The 23,972-nt window shown below is 43.1% G+C and overlaps 1 protein-coding gene across 1 annotated transcript; it reads right to left on the reverse strand.

Annotated features, from left to right (window-relative positions):
• Positions 1–716: 716 nt before the first annotated feature.
• On the reverse strand, positions 717–23,754 carry LOC121585318 (immunoglobulin superfamily DCC subclass member 3-like; the record flags this gene model as incomplete). The annotated part of the gene is made up of 12 exons (XM_045226624.1): positions 717–850; positions 1,088–1,198; positions 2,661–2,849; positions 3,716–3,880; positions 4,185–4,435; positions 5,218–5,383; positions 14,396–14,554; positions 15,191–15,328; positions 15,737–15,867; positions 17,767–17,911; positions 20,093–20,384; positions 23,719–23,754. Coding segments are annotated over 12 exons (1,917 nt in total), but the record flags the coding sequence as incomplete, so codon positions are not given.
• Positions 23,755–23,972: the final 218 nt, after the last annotated feature.

The following is a 23,972-nucleotide window of genomic DNA, read 5'->3' on the forward strand; positions in this document are numbered from 1 at the left end:
GAGAGACAGGATTACGAGCATAATAGATCAATTAATTCTGAAATATCGGCAACTCGAGATGTCCTGAAGGTGTCAACTTTGTTTTAGAAACTAAGTTACACCTGGAGGCCAAACTACTGTGACGTCAATGCGTGTGTCCTGGCAACCCATATCCTGCAGCTCTGATGTCATTGATGATTCAATTATAAGATGGTGATATCTATTCAGTCACCTGCTGTTACAGGGATGAAAACAAAACTAATGGCCACATTGTGTGAGAGGTTAGCTTAGCGTTTTCTGTGTAGTGAATGAGTCAGGTTAGTCTGTCAATGTGTCAGTGCACCGGTCCTCCTACCTGAGGCACTAATTCGAGGGCGACTTCTGCCGAACGAGTGACCCTCTCTTTGGGGATCCCGTTTTGTCCCAGGTGTCCCCGGTCCTCCCCCCTTGGCACAGACCAGCTGTCCTGAGTCCCTTTACTGCAGAACAGACTGGGGACATTAATACATGTTTCAATATTACACGCACACAAGTCCACTCTAAAAACAACACACAACTTTACGAATACAACTAACATGTAATATACCAAAGTTAACATTCATTATCTCACTCTGCCAAGATAAATCATGGGTGATCAGGATATATCTAAAGTTTACCTGACCTTAAAAACCCAATCTGAAAGTACAGTACTAGAAGCAAAGCAACAGTTAGTGGGTCCCATCAGATAGGGCCCCTCCTTACCTGCGACGGTATCCAAACATGAGGAAGAGCACACAGAAGATGATGCAAGCCATGCCGATATGAATGCCAACCACGATACCGCCCATCGAGCCCTCGCCCTCCTGTCTACAGTTACACTGGGTCTCCCCACCTGCAACCAAGAAACACATGATGAGTACATCCATACAACCAGCACAAATACACAGTCACATACGGAAATACATATTGGATCATATGGCAATGCCAAAAAAGCTAACTAATAGATTCACTGAAAAATACACTTGAAGCAAAAAGGACAGAACATCACCAAATAACTAATACTTGTCTAGAAAATATTGTTTACTACTCAATACTGACTTGACTCTAATATTTATTGGACACTCACCACTGGTTTTGGCGCTGGTACCCTCTTCTGCCAGTGACACCAGCCTCTTGGAGCAACCGCTCTCGCCGTTCCCGTTATAGGCCACTAGATTGACTTCGTACACTGCGCCGGTTTCTGCAAGAACAAGTCATAAGGTGACAGTATCACATTATAAGTTCCCATTGACAACTTCGAAGGTCATATTTTTTAAATGGAGAGATATTGACTCAGTTTTGTTGACTGCTTGCTTGGTAAAAGCAAAGCTATTGATTGGGCGATTGAAGTTGGGGAGCATGTCATTTTTCACTCCTCTTGCCTGGACTGTTCCTTTCCCTACTCCCTCCCTCCATCCCTCCCTAACCCACTTACCTTTCCTCTCAACTCTCTCATCTCTCTCTGGCATCTCTATCTCGATACCTCCAACATCCTCCCATGTCTCCCTCTTTTAATCTCTCGATATTGATTGAGTCATTGCTACAGTATGAGAAAGCTTATGCTCTGAATGCAATGACACCAACCCATCCAGTCATTTTCCACTAGGTGGCTTTACATTTTACAATGTTTATTTATTAATTTTTTAATACAGCAAAACATGTAAGAAAAAAAAAACTTTTAAAGATCTCCCTTTCACATTTTTGTGCTCCAGAGGGATATTAAGTTTCTCTTCCATGTGCATGATAATTAACTCTATGTCACATATTCATTCAAATATGGGGTAATTGTTATTCTCTGCACCACTGCAACCTTTTAAAGCCAGCTCTGGCCTAAAGCTAGCCTCATTGGAAAATCAATGTCACATTTCGTACATTACATCTTTTTCTGAATTTTCTGCAATTCAGTTATAAGACAACAACATGTGGTATCAGTGCAGGAGTATAGGACTGATTCATGGTCCACACATGAAAGCTTGGACCAGAGGGGGTGGATAAAAAGACAGCTATCAGGGAAAAGCAATTACAATAGCTGTATTTCACCAGGGGTAAATACAACTTATTTGAATTATTTTAAAATCATTTAAATTGTAATCATTTAATCATTAAATATATTAATATTTTATAACATAAAATATAATAAATGTAATCTTAACATGAACATAATATTATAATAACTTTATATCAAATATATATTTTTAAACACCAATATCAGGTCGATTTTAAAGCCCTTGTCATGCTCATGTAATTACGACTTTCAAACCCTCTAATTATTTTATTTTCTACGTGATTGCTTTTTCTAATAACATAGGAGAGAGTACATATTTACCCCAGGCGTGCTTATTTGTTTTTCATTCCAGGATAAGACAGTCTGCTAAATGACTCAAATGTAAATGGGTTCCTGTATTTTCTTGGTCTATTTATAGTTCTTTCCTCACTCTCTTATTATTCCAGCCTTCCATCATTATTATTACATAGACTAATGTGGTAGGAACAGTGCACCAAATATTATAAAAGGTAATTACATTACTATATTAACTGATTCTTTCCAGTGTCCAAGACAAATAAAAACAAACTAATAATACACAGTCTCTGGAGGTGGTATCGTTCTTTCTCACTCACTCACTCACTCACTCACTCACTCACTCACTCACTCACTCACTCACCAAGACGGGAGATGGTGTGGGCATTGATGTGGCAGGGGAACTGAACTGGCCCCTGGAAGTCGGTGTGGGGGACCCTGCGGTAGGTGAGCCTGAAGCCCTCTGCCTTACCAGGCTTGCTGGGGAGCTCCCATAACACCTGGACCGCAGTGGAGTTCACCACCTTGGTGAAGAAGGAAGGGGGGGTGGGCACTACAGGAGTAGAGATGGAGATTAGGACATTGGATGTAAAAAAACAAAACAACAAAAAGTTAAATATGATGGGAAAGGACAGCAAAAAGATATAAATAGTGTAGAGATGGTTAGAGAGGCAGTATGAAAAAGAGGGTGTATGAATTGAAGACATTTGGAGAGAGAGAGAAAGAGAAGGGTGAGGATGAAATGATGATAAAACTCAAAGAGATAGTAAGACAGGGAGGGAAAACAAGGGAGTGTTTATCAGTGACGGAAGATGAGTGGAATAGTATATGGGGATTGACATAAGTGCACAGAGATGGAGAGAAGAGACGAGAAAAGTGGGATGTGATGAAATCAAGTGAGGGAAGAGGAGATAAACACCTTCAATTGATCACAGGTTGTAAATAACCAAGTTACATATTACACTGCCCATATTCTCTTACACTAGTCTAGCTACATCACTCTAAAGCACTCTGCTGTCCTCTTTCTGCAATATACTGTACATGGAGCTACTGTATGTGGGGTAGAGTGAAGTAGCCACTAGACACTGATCCTAGGTCAGCTTTACATTTTCCCCCATAATAGAATATAATCCATTTATTTGGTTACATTTAATTATAACGTTCATAAATATGACATTATTTATGCTTATAAATGTTTAGGAATGCTTATAAATGTGAGTACATTTATAAGGCTAATTTATTAATAATATATGTACACTATAAGTATAATACTACACTATTCATACATAGTTTATAAATGGTTATTCTTGAAAGTAATTATAAAGTGTAACTCTTTATGTTGCCCACAGGGAAATGGTTATGGTTAGGTTTTGGGGAGGGTAAACTGATCGTGGCATTAACATGTTCCTGGTGACTTACCGCCCCCTAGTGTTGTGGCTACCACAGTGCTGGACTGCTGGCTGGCGCCCAGTGAGGAGTAGGCCTTGAGGTAGATGGAGTAGGTGGTGGCTGGCTCCAGGTTGATAAAGTCGTGCTGGAAGGTGGTTTTACTGACTGCCTCCTGCAGCTCTCTGCTGTCCGGCTCTGGGGGGAACAACAAGCAGTATTATCATTAGTTGTTGTGGCAGAATAAATATAAATTAGGGTTAGGTTCCATTCCAGCAGGCACACTCAGTCAAGTGCAACTAAAGTATTTGAAAGAAAACAAAATGCTATCTCAATTGCTTAAAAATATGTCCTTAGTAAACTCATCATTAGGCCAGTTCTTTTAGATCAGTACAATGAAGGAGAGGAGGCTAGGAGAGGACAATTAAGGCAATTAAGAAAGAGTTTAGTCTTAGCTCTGCTTTGAACGCTGATAGATTATCACACAAAGACTCTCACTCACCGCCGATCTTGCGGCTGTGAAGCACATAGCCGATGATGCTGTCGGTGATCTCGGCGGGCGGTTGGATCCAGGCGAGCTGCAGGGCGCTGGGGGAGAGGGCGGTGGCCGTGAGGCCCTGGGGGGAGTCGGGGAGATCCTTGGCCAGGGACACGGCCAGACGGGCGCTAGCCTGGTTGGTGCCGGCCATGTTCTCAGCGATGCACTGGTAGATGGCCTCATCCTCCGAGGTGATGCGCGTCATGGCCAGGGTGCTGGATGATGGAGATTAAAGATGAGATCATTTTTGTTATTGTTTATTTGAGTTAGGACAGATTAAAACATTGATATATTGGGTAAACAACATAAAGATGGGTTGGTTGTATGTATTCAAACAAATATTCAGATATACAATGGAATTCTTTGTGATTGAAAACATAATCAGGCAGCAAATGATTCCCATCCTCTCTTGTTCAGTGTAAATACAGAGCTTCAGCCTCCTCAACAGAGGGAGATTTCAGCCACCATTAAAAAAAAGATCAACCCTCTAGACATTATTTCTAAATTGATTTCACAACTATTTCACAATTTCTGTTATGGACTTTAGCCTATATCAACTGCTAATATGTGGGAATAACAAAATAATCTCTGTTGCTGCCCGACTAAAGGGGTTAGTTTCTGCTTTCAATGGACAACCTTGGATGTTGCTTTGTTTTTTTTTTGCAACCCCCCTAGGGGAAACGCTAATTTGGCAGATTTAGCGTCTATTTTACGTTTTACTTGCAATGATTTTGATATGTTTATTTTACCTACTTAAGTTGAATGCACTGACTGTAGGCGTAAGTTGCTATAGATAAGACTTATCATAAAAGTGTATGCTTAAATGTAAACCAAGACGTGTATTCATTACTGTTTAAGAACCAAATGGAAGTAAAGAGCAAAACAAGAGTTTCTATTGGACAAATTCAGGTAGGTCCCGTTTCGTTCCGTTTGCTTCCGTTTAAGAAATGTTTTGCAATCGAATCGGCGGAATGAATACACCTCTGGTGTACAGTACCTGTTGTTGTTGGTGAGCTTGACGTTGTCGCCGGGCGTCAGGATCTTGCCATTCTTCAGCCAGATGAGGTGAGGCTCGGGGACGCCCTGGGCCACACAGGTGAATACAGCACTGCTCCCCGCTGGTTTCGAGACAGACTGCGGCCACTGCATGAACTCAGGAGGAGCTGGTGGGGAGAGAATTATGTATTTGTTGTAAGCGTATTGTATATGTAAGTGATTAATCCTTGTATCACTGTGGGGTAAATTACATCTACAATTGCATTTGCTTGTGATACTATGTAACTGCATGAAAGTAAAATATACTTTCAAAAAGTCAAGAGGGGAGGTGGTGGAGATGAGGAGAATGGATGGAGGACAATACAAGAGGAGAGGAGAAGAGAGGAAAGTAAGCAGGCTAGTGATAAGTGGAGGGATAAATAGAAAGAACGCAGGAGAACAGTTGTATAGAAAAGGAGGATGAATGAAAGAGGAGGATGACATTAGAAGAAAGATGTTGAGGGTAAACGGAGAGAGAAGAAGAAAGGTATTGATTAGAATGACAAGGCCTTTTGGGGGAGAGCATTGAATTCTATGTGCTGTCATTCTTATAATGAACTATAGAGGACAGAACTGTGCATGTTTTTGGGCAGCTGTACTTTCATATAAAGGTGGTTATGACCATTGCTGTCCTTATAGTAAGGACCTTCAGAAGTTAATTTGATTTGAACATATCTCTAGACCATATAGTTTTATACAGTGTCATCTGACCTGATAGAAACATAGCTCTAAAATCTAAATGCACAGTAAGTCCCTGAGTTTGTCCTGACCATGTGACCTGACCAGGAAACACTTTGTCCCTAGTTATAGAAGCCTATAGCATGCTGCCCACATTACATATACCTCAATGTTAACGATTGCAGGTGTATCAATACATACAAACATCCCTACATCTACCCCAACAGATCTATACAAACATTCCCAATGATTTCCCCTCCTCTCCTCTTACCAGAGCTTGAACTTAACATAGGAAGAGACTTCCAGAGGACAGCCTAATATAACCCTAACCCCCACTTCTCTATCCCCCTCTGACCCTTCCTGGCCCGCCAGTGTCCCCGGGACAGATGCGGGGTTCACCGTCCTGCCTGACACCAGGTTCAATAGCACACAATGGGACATGCATATATGTAGAGACCCCCAGCCCCTCTTGCCCCCTAAGCATCTCATTGATCTATTGACACTAACACCCCCTGAGCCCCTGCCCTCACTCCTCCCTGGCTGAGACCCAGAGAGACAGGGCCTGGGAAGAGAGAGAAACAGGGTCCAGGGGGGAGGTACAGAGGGAGGGAGATAAGGGGGAGGTAGAGTGTGAGAGCAGAGAGAGAGAGAGAGAGAGAGAGAGAGAGAGAGAGAGAGAGAGAGAGAGAGAGAGAGAGAGAGAGAGAGAGAGAGAGAGAGAGAGAGAGAGAGAGAGAGAGAGATGGAGAAAGAAAGAAAGGGAGAGAGATGGAAGGATGGAGAGATGGGGTTGTGAGTACTGGAGGGTATGTGGGGGGGGGGGTGTCAAGGGTCAAAGAGACACCTATTTTAATAGAAGACCATTAATCAATGGAGGAGGCATGGATTTTATATTCCCCAAGCTGCTTTCCCTCCGATGGGCCCCAATTTCTTTAAAAGGACACCAATATAGATCCCCTGGATCTATAAAAGGCTTGAAGGGGTTGTTGTTGAGCAATAGCCGTCAAAGTGTCTTTGGTCTTTTGCTTGTTTGTTTAATCAGTAACAGGAATGTTGAGGGAGATGTGAGGACATAGAGAGACATTGAGAGAGATTGAATTGCAAGAGAACTGATTGAAGTTAATCTGAAGTTCACTTCAGCCAGTCTGTAGCTGCCTGGTTGAGTGTGTCATTAAATCTAAGGCATTGCCAGCTATAGCATTGAGCATTGTAGCTTTTAGGTTAATGGCCTTCAAATATGTCTACACTATGTTTTTGCCATTATATTTCTCACCAATTTCTTACGGAGCCCTAATGGATGATTTGAAATTGAGAGTTGCTAGATCATATCACTAGCCTGATGACCTATAATTGAATAATTGGTGTTGACAGCATGCACTGCTTTCATACACCCAGACTGTTGTTGTTCTGCGAATAAGTTGCATTTGTGTTTAGGGTTAGGGGAGATGATGACGGCAGGGGGGGCTGGTGAGGGATAATTATTGGGCCGATTGTTGGACTGAATGGGAGGGGCGACTGGAATGGACGTCTGAAGCACAAGGGGGGTGTGTGTCACGTGTGTGTGTGAGTGTGCGTGCATGGTTTTATTACATGCTCGTTTCACACCATGGAGGTGGAGCCAAGCAGTGCCAAACAAAAATGTATCAGTCTGACCAATTATAATGTCCCTGGTCAAGGTTGAGTGGATATCCTATGTTTAGGATAGATCTCTTTTGGGTCTAGGGTTCCCGAGCTCTCACTTTCCTCCATCTCCACAGAATCAAACAGTGCTTATGAAATCAATCACATTTATCTGTGATGTGTCTTCTACACTGAACACAGAGCTCATAACCTTGGATACTGGTCAGTGGTCAGGACTAGTTCAAACACTGAGTCAGATCGAACTAAGTGCATACATAGAGTACATCTACCCAATTTAGTTATATATCCTACATTACTCATTAGCTATTGCATTTGGTCAGTAGTTATTAATGTAATTTGGTCAACAGTTATTCATGTAATTTGGTCAGTAGTTATTACTATCATTTGGTCAGTAGTTATTACTATCATTTGGTCAGTAGTTATATCCCACTTGTAAGGGCAAGAATGAGGAGACAGAGTGTAAAGAGACAAACCACATTACATTTACAGCAATTATAACAACTCGGAGGGAGAATTGCTGTCCACCCCTACAGCTGATCAACTGTCTCTCTCCTGAGGTCTAACCTAACTGTCAGCTTCAGTGACAATACATCAAGCCAATCCATAGCACGTATTGATCAATTAGTCTTTTAGCAGGGTCTTAGACCTGACTTTGAGTTTCATCATCAGGGTCATTCCTCACCACTTTCCTTCCTTTGTTTAGCTTTTTGTCTTTTGTGGTAGGACTATATTTTGAAACATATCACTTATGTTATGTTGTTACTAGTTATAGTTTCATAGATAGTGTGACTAAGAGCTATATAGATTACCATATATGGCTTGGATATGACCCTCATCTGTGAAGTATATTTATCAAAAGGTAACTAATCTATTTCTAACACAATTTATTTTGTAAATGGAGTTTTGGAATCTGTATTACATATTCACATAATGGACACAATTTTGAATGTTTATAAAATATTTTATATTCTGGTTACAAAGTATGAAAGTGATGTTTTTGAACATATACATTCTGATATTTATGTTTTCTAATCCAATGATGTCGCTTAAGTGACACAATCATTAAATAATGCCCCATTTCCAAATATGTATACTATATGACCAAAAGTATGTGGACACCTGCTCGTCAAACATCTCATTTCAAAATCATGGGCATTAATATGGAGTTGGTCCCCCTTTGCTGCTGTAACAGCCTCCACTCTTCTGGGCAGGCTTTCCACTAGATGTTGGAACATTGCCGCGCGGACTTGCTTCCATTCAGCCACAAGAGCATTAGTGAGGTAAGGCACTGATGTTGGGTGATTAGGCCTGGCTCGCAGTTGGCGTTCTAATTCATCCCAAAGGTGTTCGATGGGGTTGAGGTCAGGGCTCTGTGCAGCCCAGTCAAGTTATTTCACACCGATCTTGACAAACCATTTCTGTATGGACCTCGCTTTGTGCACGGGGGCATTGTCATGCTGAAACAGGAAACTGTTGCCACAAAGTTGGAAGCACAGAATCGTCTAGAATGTCATTGTATGCTTTAGCGTTAAGATTTCCCTTCACTGGAACTAAGGGGCCTAACACGAACCATGAAAAACAGCCCCAGACCATTATTCCTCCTCCACCAAACATTACAGTTGGGATTATGCATTGGGGCAGGTAGCATTCTCCTGGCATCCACCAAACCCAGATTCATCCGTCGGACTGACAGATGGTGAAGCATGATTCATCACTCCAGCGAACACGTTTCCACTGCTCCAGAGTCCAATGGCAGCGAGCTTTACACCACTCCAACCGATGCTTGGCATTGTGCATGGTGATCTTAGACTTGTGTGTGGCTGCTCGGCCATGGAAACCCATTTCATGAAGCTACGCGCTTCAGCACTCCGCGGTCCCGTTCTGTGAGCTTGTGTGGCCTACCACTTCGCGGATGAGCCATTGTTGCTCCTAGACGTTTCCACTTCACAATAACAGCACTTACTGTTGACCAGGGCAGCTCTAGTAGGGCAGAAATTTTATGAACTGACTTGTTGGAAAGGTGGCATCCTATGACAGTGTCACGTTGAAAGTCACTGAGCTCTTCAGTAAGGCCATTCTACTGCCAATGTTTGTCACATACTTTTGTATATATATATATATATATATATATATATATATATATGTGTGTGTGTATGTTCTACTTTCTGAAATGTATGCTGTTTGGTTCTGACACTCATATCTAATGTGAGAAAGACCCCCTCAGTAAGCCGGCAGCTGTGGGATCTGCATTTTAAAGCCTTTCAACGATTCCAACCTTCTCCAAATTTTTTATATTAAAATGTTCTACCCCAAAGACCGCAGTGGATGAGGGGGATGATTATAACCGGCGATCCATTCAGAGAAAGTAGTCATCACACAATGGCCCTGCACCCTTTGTGTCCCCTCTCCCTCTGTGTCCCCTGAACTCTGTCCCCCACCCGCCTGACACCCAGCTGTGACGAGAACAACTGTCCCCCCCTCCCCACTCACCCAATAACCGTAGTAACAAACGACAGGGAGTGGGGACTGGTCACCCTCCTCTCTCTTTGGGGACACATCAATCTTACCCTCCACCCCAAACACCACCCCCCTCTCTCTCTCCTTCCATATCTGTCCTGCCCGGTACGGTGTTCCGCCCTCTCTCTCTTCCCCGACTTCGACCATTTTCCTAGGACAGGGTCAGGGGTAAGGGGTCAGAGATTAAAGGTGAGAGGTGATCCCTCACTCCCCCTCATACAATGACCGTCTGCACTTCCTGCTCCTTCTTTTTTCTCACTTGTTCTTTCTCTCCTCTCTCCCATTGTCCAAATCTCTGGCCTTGCATCTGTCCTGTCCTATCCTGGCTGTCCCCCTGTCCCGTCATATCATGACCATGACCAGAAGGTTTAAGAGCAGAAGGGAGAGGGAAACGGACTGTCTGTCAGGAGGACAGAGTGTGTGAAATAGCAGACCTCTATGACCTCCAATAACCTCCTTTACGCAGTGCATATGGCTAAGGGTCTCCAACTGCAAAGTAGGACTTTGAACTTGTGTGGAGTCTGACATAATAATAGCATGATATTTCAGAATATTTCATATTATTCTATATGATCAGACTTGCCTTATTGGCAGCAATAGGGAACATGTGAGAGCTAAAAATAGGTTAAGTAATTAGTTTCATGGCCATGGCTATTCTATATGATTTGTGCCTAACCAATACGTTTGTATTGTTATTATTGGATGCAACATGGCAAATTTAAGTCCATACTATGGTGGTGGATTGTAGCCACTTTTTGAGAACAGTATTATAGACACCTTTTGAGAACAGTATCAAGTATCAGCAAATATTGAGAGGACATTCTAGCTGAATATACCTCCAGTATCACATTTTGAAAGGGAATTGGGGGACTTTAGGTCACTTTGGGCCTGTATTTGACATTGACAATGTCCATGAACCAATAATTTCACCCATTTCATGTGACCACCATCCTAAAAGCTCTTTGTTCTTTTTTCTTTAACAAATAGAGAGAAATCAATAAAAACAAATTATGAATACATTAAAGACCACCTCCTCCATGGCCAATCCACTTGTGAAAGACTGATAGGGAAAACTATTGATTGACCAGGTCAAAGAGGCTGACACAACATGGATGGGGAGAGCCTTAACAGCTGGGTGCAAAGTAGAGTGATTTAAATGGATTATAGGGGTGAAGGGATATATGGAGATCTAGTATACTTTCTAGGTCATATTTGGCTAGCTAGGTTTAGGTAACATTTTGTTGCTATAGGTTACATTTTGTTTGGTATTAGGTAACATGTTGGTAGCTAGGTATTGTAACAGTTTGCTAGCTACTAGCTATTGTAGCAAGCCTTGTCCAAGCCAGAACGGCCATAGGGGCAGGAGCCTAAGGCAGCTTTATGTACAAGTACACCCACTGAACAGGACGCTATTCTATCACAGGTATTGTAACTAGGTATAGTAATAAGTCCTTCAAACCAGCTACAGTGGGGAGAACAAGTATATGATACACTGCCGATTTTGCTGGTTTTCCTACTTACAAAGCATGTAGAGGTCTGTAATTTTTATCATAGGTACACTTCAACTGTGAGAGACAGAATCTAAAACAAAAATCCAGAAAATCACAATGTAAAAGTTTTTAAGTAATGAATTTACATTTTATTGCATGACATAAGTATTTGATACATCAGAAAAGCAGAACTTAATATTTGGTACAGAAACCTTTGTTTGCAATAACAGAGATCATATGTTTCCTGTAGGTCTTGACCAGGTTTGCACACACTGCAGCAGGGATTTTGGCCCACTCCTCCATACAGACCTTCTCCAGATCCTTCAGGTTTCGGGGCTGTCGCTGGGCAATAAGGACTTTCAGCTCCCTCCAAAGACTTTCTATTGGGTTCAGGTCTGGAGACTGGCTAGGCCACTCCAGGACCTTGAGATGCTTCTTACGGAGCCACTCCTTAGTTGCCCTGGCTGTGTGTTTCGGGTCGTTGTCATGCTGGAAGACCCAGCCACGACCCATCTTCAATGCTCTTACTGAGGGAAGGAGGTTGTTGGCCAAGATCTCGCGATACATGGCCCCATACATCCTCCCCTCAATACGGTGCAGTCGTCCTGTCCCCTTTGCAGAAAAGCATCCCCAAAGAATGATGTTTCCACCTCCATGCTTCAAGGTTGCGATGGTGTTCTTGGGGTTGTACTCATCCTTCTTCTTCCTCCAAACACAGCAAGTGGAGTTTAGACCAAAAAGCTATATTTTTGTCTCATCAGACCACATGACCTTCTCCCATTCCTCCTCTGGATCATCCAGATGGTCATTGGCAAACTTCAGACGGGCCTGGACATGCGCTGGCTTGAGCAGGGGGACCTTGCGTGCACTGCAGGATTTTAATCCATGACGGCGTAATGTGTTACTAATGGTTTTCTTTGAGACTGTGGTCCCAGCTCTCTTCAGGTCATTGACCAGGTCCTGCCGTGTAGTTCTGGGCTGATCCCTCACCTTCCTCATGATCATTGATGCCCCACGAGGTGAGATCTTGCATGGAGCCCCAGACCGAGGGTGATTGACCGTCATCTAGAACTTCTTCCATTTTCTAATAATTGAGCCAACAGTTGTTGCCTTCTCACCAAGCTGCTTGCCTATTGTCCTGTAGCCCATCCCAGCCTTGTGCAGGTCTACAATTTTATCCCTGATGTCCTTACACAGCTCTCTGGTCTTGGCCATTGTGGAGAGGTTGGAGTCTGTTTGATTGAGTGTGTGGACAGGTGTCTTTTATACAGGTAACGAGTTCAAACAGGTGCAGTTAATACAGGTGATGAGTGGAGAACAGGAGGGCTTCTTAAAGAAAAACGAACATGTCTGTGAGAGCCGGAATTCTTACTGGTTGGTAGGTGATCAAATACTTATGTCATGCAATAAAATGCAAATTAATTACTTAAAAATCATACAATGTGATTTTCTGGATTTTTGTTTTAGATTCTGTCTCTCACAGTTGAAGTGTACCTATGATAAAAATTACAGACCTCTACATGCTTTGTAAGTAGGAAAACCTGCAAAATCGGCAGTGTATCAAATACTTGTTCTCCCCACTGTATATTTGGCTAGGTCATTAAGGAAAAGATACGGATATTTCAATATATTGATTGACTTTGAAAGTGCAAATGCAATGTTAGATATATTACATCAACATCCATATATTGCATATATCAGTTACATATTTAGTGGCGATTATCGCTTCTAGAGAGGCAGGAGAGAAAACGCATGATTACATTCTAATATAATCCTATCCATAGTTGTTTATGGTAGGATTTTTTTTTCCTATTATGTTGTTGGTATCTCATATTAACCAGAGGTGTTGAGACCCTTGTAGGGTCCTCAGTATAATGAGAAACCCTTAGGATAGCCAGTTAAAATGGGGGTAATGACAAGTGAGAAATATGAGGAAGGTGAACGTATGGAAAGTTGCTGGGTGATGGATGGGCCTTGTCACTGAGGTAGTGACAGCAGTGGACACATACACACACACACACACACAAAGTCGAGCTGGACCAGCGTCAATGTTTAATTACAAGTGAGAGACAAGTGGGTCTCTCTCACGTCAATAGTGTCACCAAATAAAATGACCAACTCCCATCCCCACCTCACCCCTTCAAAGCTCTAAGGGGGGCAAAGGTGAGGTGAGAGGATGGAGTTTGGGTATCAACTCCTCTCTCCCAAACCCACCCCTTTTCCTTCCCTTCCCTGGCAGAAGTCATGGCCAAATCCAATACAGGTTAATGTGATGGGGTCAGCCAGTCCCAAAAGCCCAAACCCCAAACCCTACACCCACACACCTCCACCCCCACCCCACCTTGTGGACATTAACCCCCTCCCCCATCCTGCTCCTGTGATCATGTGTATCCGTCAGTGTCATGATCAGTTGGTAGTCAGTTACTGACCCAGGATAAAGCTTCATCAGTGTGATCAGCAGCACTGGGCTGAAACCATAGAACCATTGGCTAAGGCTCACTGTGATATGGAAAGCCATTCTTGGAGTATTTCACTTACTGTATAAATTCCTAATGAATGATTTAAACTTTACTTTGATTCAGCCTTCAGGCTCTGCCTTTTAGTGAGGTGAGGCAGGTACAGTATTACCATTTTCAGACTATTGTGTTGACCTAAACCGTACTCTGCTGGCTCAGATATTTTCTTTTCACATGGTCTTTTCCAGCACAGTGCCAGAAACATTGGATGCTAAACCAGGCCAGCTCAGTACAGCTTGGCTCGGCTTACTTCGGCACAGTAGTGTGAAAAGGGTATAAGTGTTTGGAGGGAGCTCACCTTGCACCACCAGTCTTCCCAGCGCGGTACGCCTCATCCTAGTCCCGGGGCGGTTGGCGGCGCACACGTACACCCCCGAGTGCTGCAGTGACACGTCCGAGATCATCAGGTTTCCAGTGCCCAACACCTGGATGCCCTCCACCCCGATGGAGCGCCCATCTGGAGAGAGCACACAAATGTACACACACACACACACACAAAGGAATAAGACATAGGCCAACATAATACAAAAAACACAAGGTTCAAAATCATGTTTGTTTAGCAACAAAATCGACCCATGCACAACTATGGGGCAAAACGGGTTTGGCTTGGATTGTTGACAACAAGTAAACTATATTTAGTCTCCAATGTTTATTGAAAACATAAATACATTTGCACAATGAGCACTTGTCTCTCAAATCCATCGTTACAGTGGTTGGTTAGCTTGCTAGCAATTTTTTGTTATGTTAGCATAGACGTGACATCAGTCAAAACAATTCAAAACAAGGCATGGTATCAAGAACAAAATAAAACTAACTGAAACCAGCCACTTACGATTCCACACATGGCAGCTTCTTGTCATTATTGCTAGCTATCTGGCCATCCATATTCGCAACAACAATGCCCCATTGAAGCGTGTGCATCGTTTTTGTGACGTTCTCAGCTAACCCGTCTGTAGAGCAACATAGTGCATAATACGCAGAATAACTGATACAGAGATCAACTCATTGTTTAGCTGCTAGCATTAACTCATATAAGTGTGGTAGAAATTAAGGCCATTGTATGCCATTCTGATTGCATGAGAACAGTCGTTACCCAGCCTGCTCCAGGACACGATGGGCCGGGGATTCCCTGTGGCGATGCACTCCAAAATGGCTGTCTGGTGGACGGTGATGGTCAGGTTCTGGGGCCCAGAGAGGATAACTGGCTCCTTGTAGATCCTGGAAGGCCCACCTGTAGAGAGAGGAAAAGGACACAAACACACACACAAAGAGAAAGAGAAATAAGACACTACTGTAAGATAGTTTCCTCGGCTGAATAAGACCATGTTCGTACTTTGGCTTTAGCCTATAGGGCTTTTAACAAGATTTATGTGATTAGCATAGATGTGGTCAGTTTAGTATTCTTTAGAGTGTCCCAAACAACTAAAATTATAGATAAAAAACTAACATGAACAAACCCATTGGAACTACACTATTGCCAGGTCCCTCTAATTATATGATCTATATTATAAGGGCTAGTTTCCCAGACACAGATTAAGCCTATTCCTGGAATTAGATGCGCTATCAATGGAGAGTCGCCATTAAGCATGATTTTTAGTACAGGACTAGGCTTAATGTGAGTGGGGTCGTTCCCACTCACCGGTCACATTGAGCACAGCCTCGTGGCTGAAGCGTGTGTTGGCGATGTTGGAGGCCATACAACGGTACACCCCGGCGTCAATCCGCCTCACACCAGTCACCTGGAGGATACCCATGGGCAGGAGAGTGTACCTGGACAAGGGAGAGGGAGGGGTTGAGAGAGGTATGAGTGCCCATATACTGTAGATGTGACATATACAGTGGCTTGTGAAAGTATTCACTCCCCTTGGCATTTTTCCTATTTGTTGCCTTACAACCTGGAATTAAAATTGATTTTTGGGGGGTTTGTATCATTTGATTTACACAACATGCCTACCACTTTGAAGATGCAAAATATTTTTTATTGTGAAACAAACAAGAAATAAGACAAAAAAACAGAAAACTTGAGTGTGCATAACTATTCACCCTCCCAAAGTCAATACTTTGTAGAGCCACCTTCTGCAGCAATTACAGCTGCAAGTCTCTTGGGGTATGTCTCTATAAAACTTGGCACATCTAGCCACTGGGATTTTTGCCCATTCTTCAAGGCAAAACTGCTCCAGCTCCTTCAAGTTGGATGGGTTCCGCTGGTGTACAGCAATCTTTAAGTCATACCACAGATTCTCAATTGGATTGAGGTCTGGGCTTTGACTAGGCCATTCCAAGACATTTAAATGTTTCCCCTGAAACCACTCAAGTGTTGCTTTAGCAGTATGTTTAGGGTCATTGTCCTGCTGGAAGGTGAACCTCCGTCCCAGTCTCAAATCTCTGGAAGACTGAAACAGGATTCCCTCAAGAATTTCCCATCCATCATTCCTTCAATTCTGACCAGTTTCCCAGTCCCTGCCGATGAAAAACCTCCCCACAGCATGATGCTGCCACCACCATGCTTCACTGTGGGGATGGTGTTCTCGGGGTGATGAGAGGTGTTGGGTTTGCGCCAGACATAGCGTTTTCCTTGATGGCCAAAAAACTCAATTTTAGTCTCATCTGACCAGAGTACCTTCTTCCATATGTTTGGGGAGTCTCCCACATGCCTTTTGGCGAACACCAAACGTGTTTGCTTATTTTTTTCTTTAAGCAATGGCTTTTTTCTTGCCACTCTTCCGTAAAGCCCAGCTCTGTGGAGTGTATGGCTTAAAGTGGTCCTATGGACAGATACTCCAATCTCCACTGTGGAGCTTTGCAGCTCCTTCAGGGTTATCTTTGGTCTCTTTGTTGCCTCTCTGATTAATGCCCTCCTTGCCTGGTCCGTGAGTTTTGGTGGGCGGCCCTCTCTTGGCAGTTTTGTTGTGGTGCCATATTCTTTCCATTTTTTTTATAATGGATTGAATGGTGCTCCGTGGGATGTTCAAAGTTTCTGATATTTTTTTATAACCCAACCCTGATCTGTACTTCCCCACAACTTTGTCCCTGACCTGTTTGGAGAGCTCCTTGGTCTTCATGGTGCCGCTTGCTTGGTGGTGCCCCTTGCTTAGTGGTTTTGCAGACTCTGGGGCCTTTCAGAACAGGTGTATATATATACTGAGATCATGTGACACTTAGATTGCACACAGGTGGACTTTATTTAACTAATTATGTGACTTCTGAAGGTATTTGGTTGCACCAGATCTTATTTAGGGGCTTCATAGCAAAGGGGGTGAATATATATGCACGCACCACTTTTCCATTATTAGTTTGTTAGAATTTTTTTTAACAAGTTATTTTTCTCATTTCACTCCACCAATTTGGACTATTTTGTGTATGTCCATTATATGAAATCCAAATAAAAATCCATTTAAATTACAGGTTGTAATGCAACAAAATAGGAAAAATGCCAAGGGGATGAATACTTTTGCAAGGCACTGTAGTTATTCTGAGAATGTAAAAGTTAGCTACTTTTTCAAAATGCCTGTCTGCAGCAAGGTAGCTACATCGCTAATATTTCAAACTCTCTTGCAGGGTGACGCCAAGCGCCAAGTTCATTAGCAATCATCCAACAATAACTCATTTTATGAAATGTCTGTGTGCGTGTGAGTGAGTGTATTGGCCTATATATTATGATGATGGTACCTGTTGTCGGTGGTACTGAGTGGGATCCTGTCCCTCTCCCAGGTGATGTTGGCTTCAGGCACACTGTTGACCTGGCACTTGAAGCGAGCCACTCCGCCATCGTCCACTGACATGGACTCTGGGTGGGTATGGAACTTAGGGAGAACTGAGGAAGAAAGAACAACAAAAGTTATATCTCCATTGAACATTTATTGACCCAGCTTAGTCTCATTGAGATAAAATCTCTATTTTGCAAGAGGAGACCTGGTCCAAGATGAGCAGCAGAGTCAACAATATTATACAAAAATATATACTGAGTGTACAAAACATTAAGAACACATTCCCCCCACTTTTGCCCCCAGAACAGCCTCAATTCATTGGGGCATGGACTCTACAAAGTGTCAAATGATTTCCACAGGGATGCTGGCCCATGTTGACTCCAATGCTTCCCACAGTTGTGTCAAGTTGGATGGATGTCCTTTGGGTGGTGGACCATTCTTGATACACACGGGAAAGTGTTGAGTGTGAAAAACCCAGCAGAATTGCAGTGTGTTTATCTTACATTTTATCTCATCTTAAATCTCGTCTGAACACTATGTTTTTGTGTGTGTGTTTTGTGTGTGTCCACGTGTCAGTACACTTAGTGGGGGTGTACCATTCATCACCCACAGTGCCTCAAAGAAACACAAGAGGTGAAAGAGTCTGAGGTGGTCTCGGGTTGCCAGGTATGCAACTAAGGTGTTCTCAGCAGGGAGCATAATTTATAACAGAGTCTATAGAGTCCGAGGGGGTCTTGGGTTGCCAGGTATGCGACAAAGGTGTTCGCAGTATGGTTCATCATTAAGAACAGAATCTATTGCCTGTTTTGACAGAGAGGGGACTACATGTAGTGATCTCCCATAGATAGGACAAAAGCCATTCTTTGGCCTCTCCACAATTTCTATGACTTCTGTAGCATTACCCTGGAGTGAGGGGGAGGACCTGGTAACATTCGCTGCTGGTTCTCTCTAAATCACATTCAGAAGGGAATATTATTGACTAATCATGTGTTTGTCTAGCTAGGCTACACATTGAATATATTACTAATTGTAAAGCCTCGTTCACCTTACCCATAAGCACTCCATTACGTTGCGCCGGATGTCATGCATTTCAATGGGGACGTCCACAACAGAGTGGGATTGCAACGCCCCCTTTAGGTTGAAGGCTCCGTTGCGAGACAGACGCCGCATAGGCCTACTTAGAAATTTTCCAAATCAAGTCCGTCGAAGAACAGGAAGTCACCAAACAACAGAAGATGGTAAAAATATGTGGGTTTTGGTGATGGCTTTATGGGATAGCTAGCAACTTATAAACAATTACCCATTCCTATAAGTGAGTACTACTTTAATAGTAATGTTAAATAATACACATCGGCTGTTAGGCCAATTATATTATGACTGTTGCCTCCCGTTTAAGTTTATTGTGATGGTAATGACGTTTGTTTTTTTATGATAATTATTAGGTGGAGGTCGCTAACTACAATGGTATCTTCAACCTAGCCTTTAGCTAGGTAGCTGCTATGCAGTGCAAGCTAGCTTGACTTGCTATAAAGTAACAACTTGAGGGGGAAATAGTAACTAAACAAAACATGTTTTATTATTACCTGAAACAATATATTTATCCTGTCTTGAATGAAAAGGTCATATTTTGCATTCTCCCAAAATAAATCTCTGACGAGAGACAGGCTTTCCTCTATCTTGCGTTACATACACTACACTTGTCCATTCAGTAGTGGGGCAAGACTCCGTGAAGATGACGTACGGAGTAATGAAATACGTCACAATGTGTACATGGCATAAGAGTGCTGGCAAACCATGCTCAAACAATATGTGGATATTCAAGGCTACTCTAAAACTACGGTTTATGTACTGGGCAATCATGTATATGTATTATGTAACTCTTATTTATATTTTTCCCTTGACTGGTAATGAAAGCGTATTTAGGTTATTTGTAAAATGGCGCCTCGGTCATAAATCAAGATGTGTAATCTTTGTATTGATATAGTCTTGAAAATGAGTTTTTTAGCTACTGTATTTCTAAGTATAATTAGCACCAGTAGTGGTTGGCTGGTGGAGAGTAACTATGCCAGCAAGAGCAAATGAACCATTTCCCTTAATACTCAATACTATGCTATCTTATGTTGTGTATTGATAGATTGGTGAAGTGTGTTCTGTGTATTGTATGTGCATTGAGTGTGGGATATTCTCTCTACATAAGTGACTGTTATGTAGGCGACTGTTACATAGGTCGCCATTACATAAATTATACTAGGTAACCGTAAAACAGTATGTAAGGGAGGGGAACTCACATGCAAGCTGAACCCGGGCCTTGCGGCTGACCAGCATGCCAAAGCGGTTCTGGGAGGCGCAGTCATACTCTCCAACGTCCGTCTCACTTCCGCCTCTTTCTAGTCGTTTCTGGAAGCTCTGGATGAAGAGGGTCCCATTGGGCAGCATCTGTACCCGCTCCCCCACTACCACGGGCACCCCGTTCCTGCGCCACGTGATCGAGATGGTACCCTCGCCCTCCACCTGGCAGTCCAGCATCAGCGGCCGATCCCGCACAGCGATGATGTCACTGGGCTCCAATAGGAACGCCAGCTCCTTGGCACCACAGACATCTAGAAAAGGGGGGAAGAAGATCATTGGCAGTTAGGGTTGAGAACATCAGTGTTGGTTCATTTTGTAGACCAGTACAGCGGGGATAAATTATGTCATGTAGTCCAGGATAATGATGATAACTGTGTTTACTATTGTGAACACTGGTGATGCTATTGCGTGTGTTTATCGAATCACCCACTATAAGTGAATTCCCAAAGGAACTCAATGTTGGCTATATAGTTTACCCATAAAGTACCAATCCACCCAATCACTATAAGATGAGGTAAGGGGGACGGACCAGTAAGGGAGCTTGATAATCGAACCTTATGGGACAATCCAGTAAAGGAAAAAATTCAAACTGAACTTGTAAACTACACCTCACATTACTATGTACTGGGGCACTGAGCATGTCATGGCTGGAGCCTTGCCTGTCTCTAATCCATTCATACACCAAGTTTCCCATCCCATGCCCTCTGTATCTGTGTTTACAAGCAAAGACGTAGACACAACAATACAGAACGGGACCGGAATAGAGACAGACAGCCACGTTCGCCCTGGGGGCGAACTCTTCCAACCACAAAAAAAGCACTTGATAGTCTACACCGGCCAACTGATTGATGGCTGTGATAGTTCTGTGTCCACAAGACTTTTACCGAAACCGGCCACAATAATAGGGCCAAATGCCGGGGAGTCATTGAGCCAAGGAGGGCAGGACAAATGGCCGAGATGAAGGCAGAAGACTAGCAAGGGTTAGTGGGGTCAAGTTAGGAGAACTTCTATTAAACCAAGTGCAGACCGGCGACAATGGCACAGTGACGACACTCACACTTGTTCTTACCCCACTTTCCCACAACCCCCTAGAAAGTCCCATCACCATAAACCAACACACCCCCCTCTATGGGGGCCATCTGCCCCTCTAATACCCCCCCGCATCCCTGCATCCCTTTCACCAAGGCTCCGGGGTGACTTTCCCATGCCACTGAATCACCCCATTCCCCTCTCGAAGTTGACCCCGCTGGCATGGCAAGTCTTCCCCATTTTCTTCATCTTTTTGGGGGTGAACAGACTCAAAAAACCCTGACCCAACCTGACCCCTCGAGATGGCCGCTCCCTTTCTCCCAGCTGTTGAGTTGGGGAGGAAAAAGGGAGTGAGAGAGTGACACACCCTCAAAGCCCCCTGCTCTTGAACTTGCATGATGAGATGCACCATTAAGTTAATGGAGAACTTTTGCATCCATTTATTTGAACTATAGCGAAACCCCCTCCCCCTCTTTTCTTCTCATCTAAACAGCCGTGAACCGCAGAACAACAGCCGTCCCCTCCTCCCTCTGACCGCCACCACAATCATATCACACCTTCACACCCTTCCATCCAGCACCTGGTAAGGCAGTGGTCTCACATCCATGACTTTTGCCCTTGACTTTAATTTTAATAACAATGTTCTCACCTCTCTTCATTCTCTTCTTTCTGTTGACCACTCCACTTGATTAGAGTGTCCTCTGTGTACCCTAACTTACCTTTACAATTTCATATAACATTTATGCTTTTGCCAATTCTCCTAATGAACCATGGACTTCTATAGTTTAACAACGGGCTATGTCTCTCGTCCTCACATCCACATTAAGCCGAACCTTCAACTACCATTTCAAACCCTATAACAACCAAGACTGGTTCATCTCTAGTGAAGGCTATGCTATGGTTCATAAATGTGCCTGTATCAATGCTCTATCCCAGGGGTATTCAACTCTTACTCTACAAGGTCTGCAGCCTGCTGGTTTTATGTTCTACCTGATAATTAATTGCACCCACCTGGTGTCTCAGGTCTAAATCAATCCCTGATTTGAGGGGAACAATGAAAAAACACATTGGAACTGGCTTCGAGGTCCAGGTTTGAGTATGTGCACTCTATCAAATGGCATGTGTGCCCCATCTAAATACGTAAATAGTGCAAGTCAATCGTCTTTTACGATATACATCGTATACCACACTATTGAGCAGAGACATGTTACGGATTCTGTAGACGCATCTATTGATTGCAGCAGGACAAATACTACAAGATATCTCATAACCTTCGGCAGGTAGCTTAGTGGTTAAGAGCGTTGTGCCAGTAACCGAAAGGTTGCTGGTTCTAATCCCCGAGCCGGCTAGGTAAAAAATCTGTCGATGTGCCCTTGAGCAAGGCACTTAACCCTAATTGCTCCTGTAAGTTGCTCTGGATAAGAGTATCTGCTAAATGACTAAAATGTAATAAATCTACTGATTCTGATCATACTGTAAAAGCACAATCTGTTCTTTGTGATCATGTTTGCAAGTATAGAAAATGGTCATTGTGCAGGGTTGATCACAAGTGATCTGATGGTTGAACAAGATTGTGAGACATCAAATCAGAGCATCTTCAAATGAAATCCTCTCCAATGTTTCCCAGTCAACTAATTCACAACCATGACCAAACTTCACCCGTAAATGCGTCGCAGAGCCATAAGCCATTCCCACAGCGTGAGATGACAGCAGTTATTTTCTCCAGCACACCCTGATAAAGGTTTCAGCTCATCCCTGTGACATCCCAGGCAGAGTCCCTGCATCAGCACCCATTATAATGAGTTAACTCAAACCCAGCAGATGTAGCAAGGGGTAGGGTGGGGTCGGGGTGTTCTCTAGCTCAGCTGGATTCAGCCCCACACCCACCTCTACTACCCGCTCCCCTTCCCTTATAGGGTTGTTAATTAAATTCAGGGGTCCTAATGGGGGACTTGCGTCACACGCTGTGGCCACAGTCATCGAACACATGGCGTTGCGAGGCCTTAGAGGCCAATGTCAATCTTGCCAATATAGAGGTGTGGGGGAAGGGAGGTGAGGTGATATGGGGTTGTGAACGACAGGGTAAAAATAGAGAGATAACCAGGTTATGTTATGTCACACCAGGGGGCTTTTTTATGTGTTTGGTGTCTATGATATTGATAGACATTTGTATGGATCAAGTGTGGGTTCTTAGTATTTCTGAACCACATGGCCAACTATCAGTAGTGATGTCTTCCATTGCAAAAAATGAACTGGCCACAGAGTATATATAGAGGAACAAATCCCACAAACTGGAGAATTAAGACATTACTTTTAATTTGGACAGAAGGACACCTCTTTTCTAAGGGTGACTTGCCAAGCCTTAAAGGAAAAGTTCATTCCAAAACTATCTTTTGGTATTTTTTTTCATTAGTCCACTGTTGATAGAGTCAAAACATGTTTTGCATGTCAGCTGTCAACTTTTGCATCTTGCATCATCATCATGATGATGTGGCCGGTGACATTTTGCTTCTTGAAAGTCCAATATCTTGAAAACTTGACTGCTGACATGCAAAACATTTTGGGAATGTAGCAACAGTGGACTAATGGAAGAAAATACCAAAATATAGTTTTTGAGTGGATTTTCCCTATAAGCTTCCACAGGCCCAAAGTGTCAAGGTCAGGTTCCAAGTTTAGCTCAGACCAATATAATATATCACATACAACATACACTACATGACCAAAAGTATATGTACACCTGCTCGTCGAACATCTCATTCCAAAGTCATCAGCATTAATATGGAGTTGGTC

This window comes from Coregonus clupeaformis, chromosome 17, assembly GCF_020615455.1.
Source record: "Coregonus clupeaformis isolate EN_2021a chromosome 17, ASM2061545v1, whole genome shotgun sequence".
Lineage (NCBI taxonomy): Eukaryota > Metazoa > Chordata > Actinopteri > Salmoniformes > Salmonidae > Coregonus > Coregonus clupeaformis.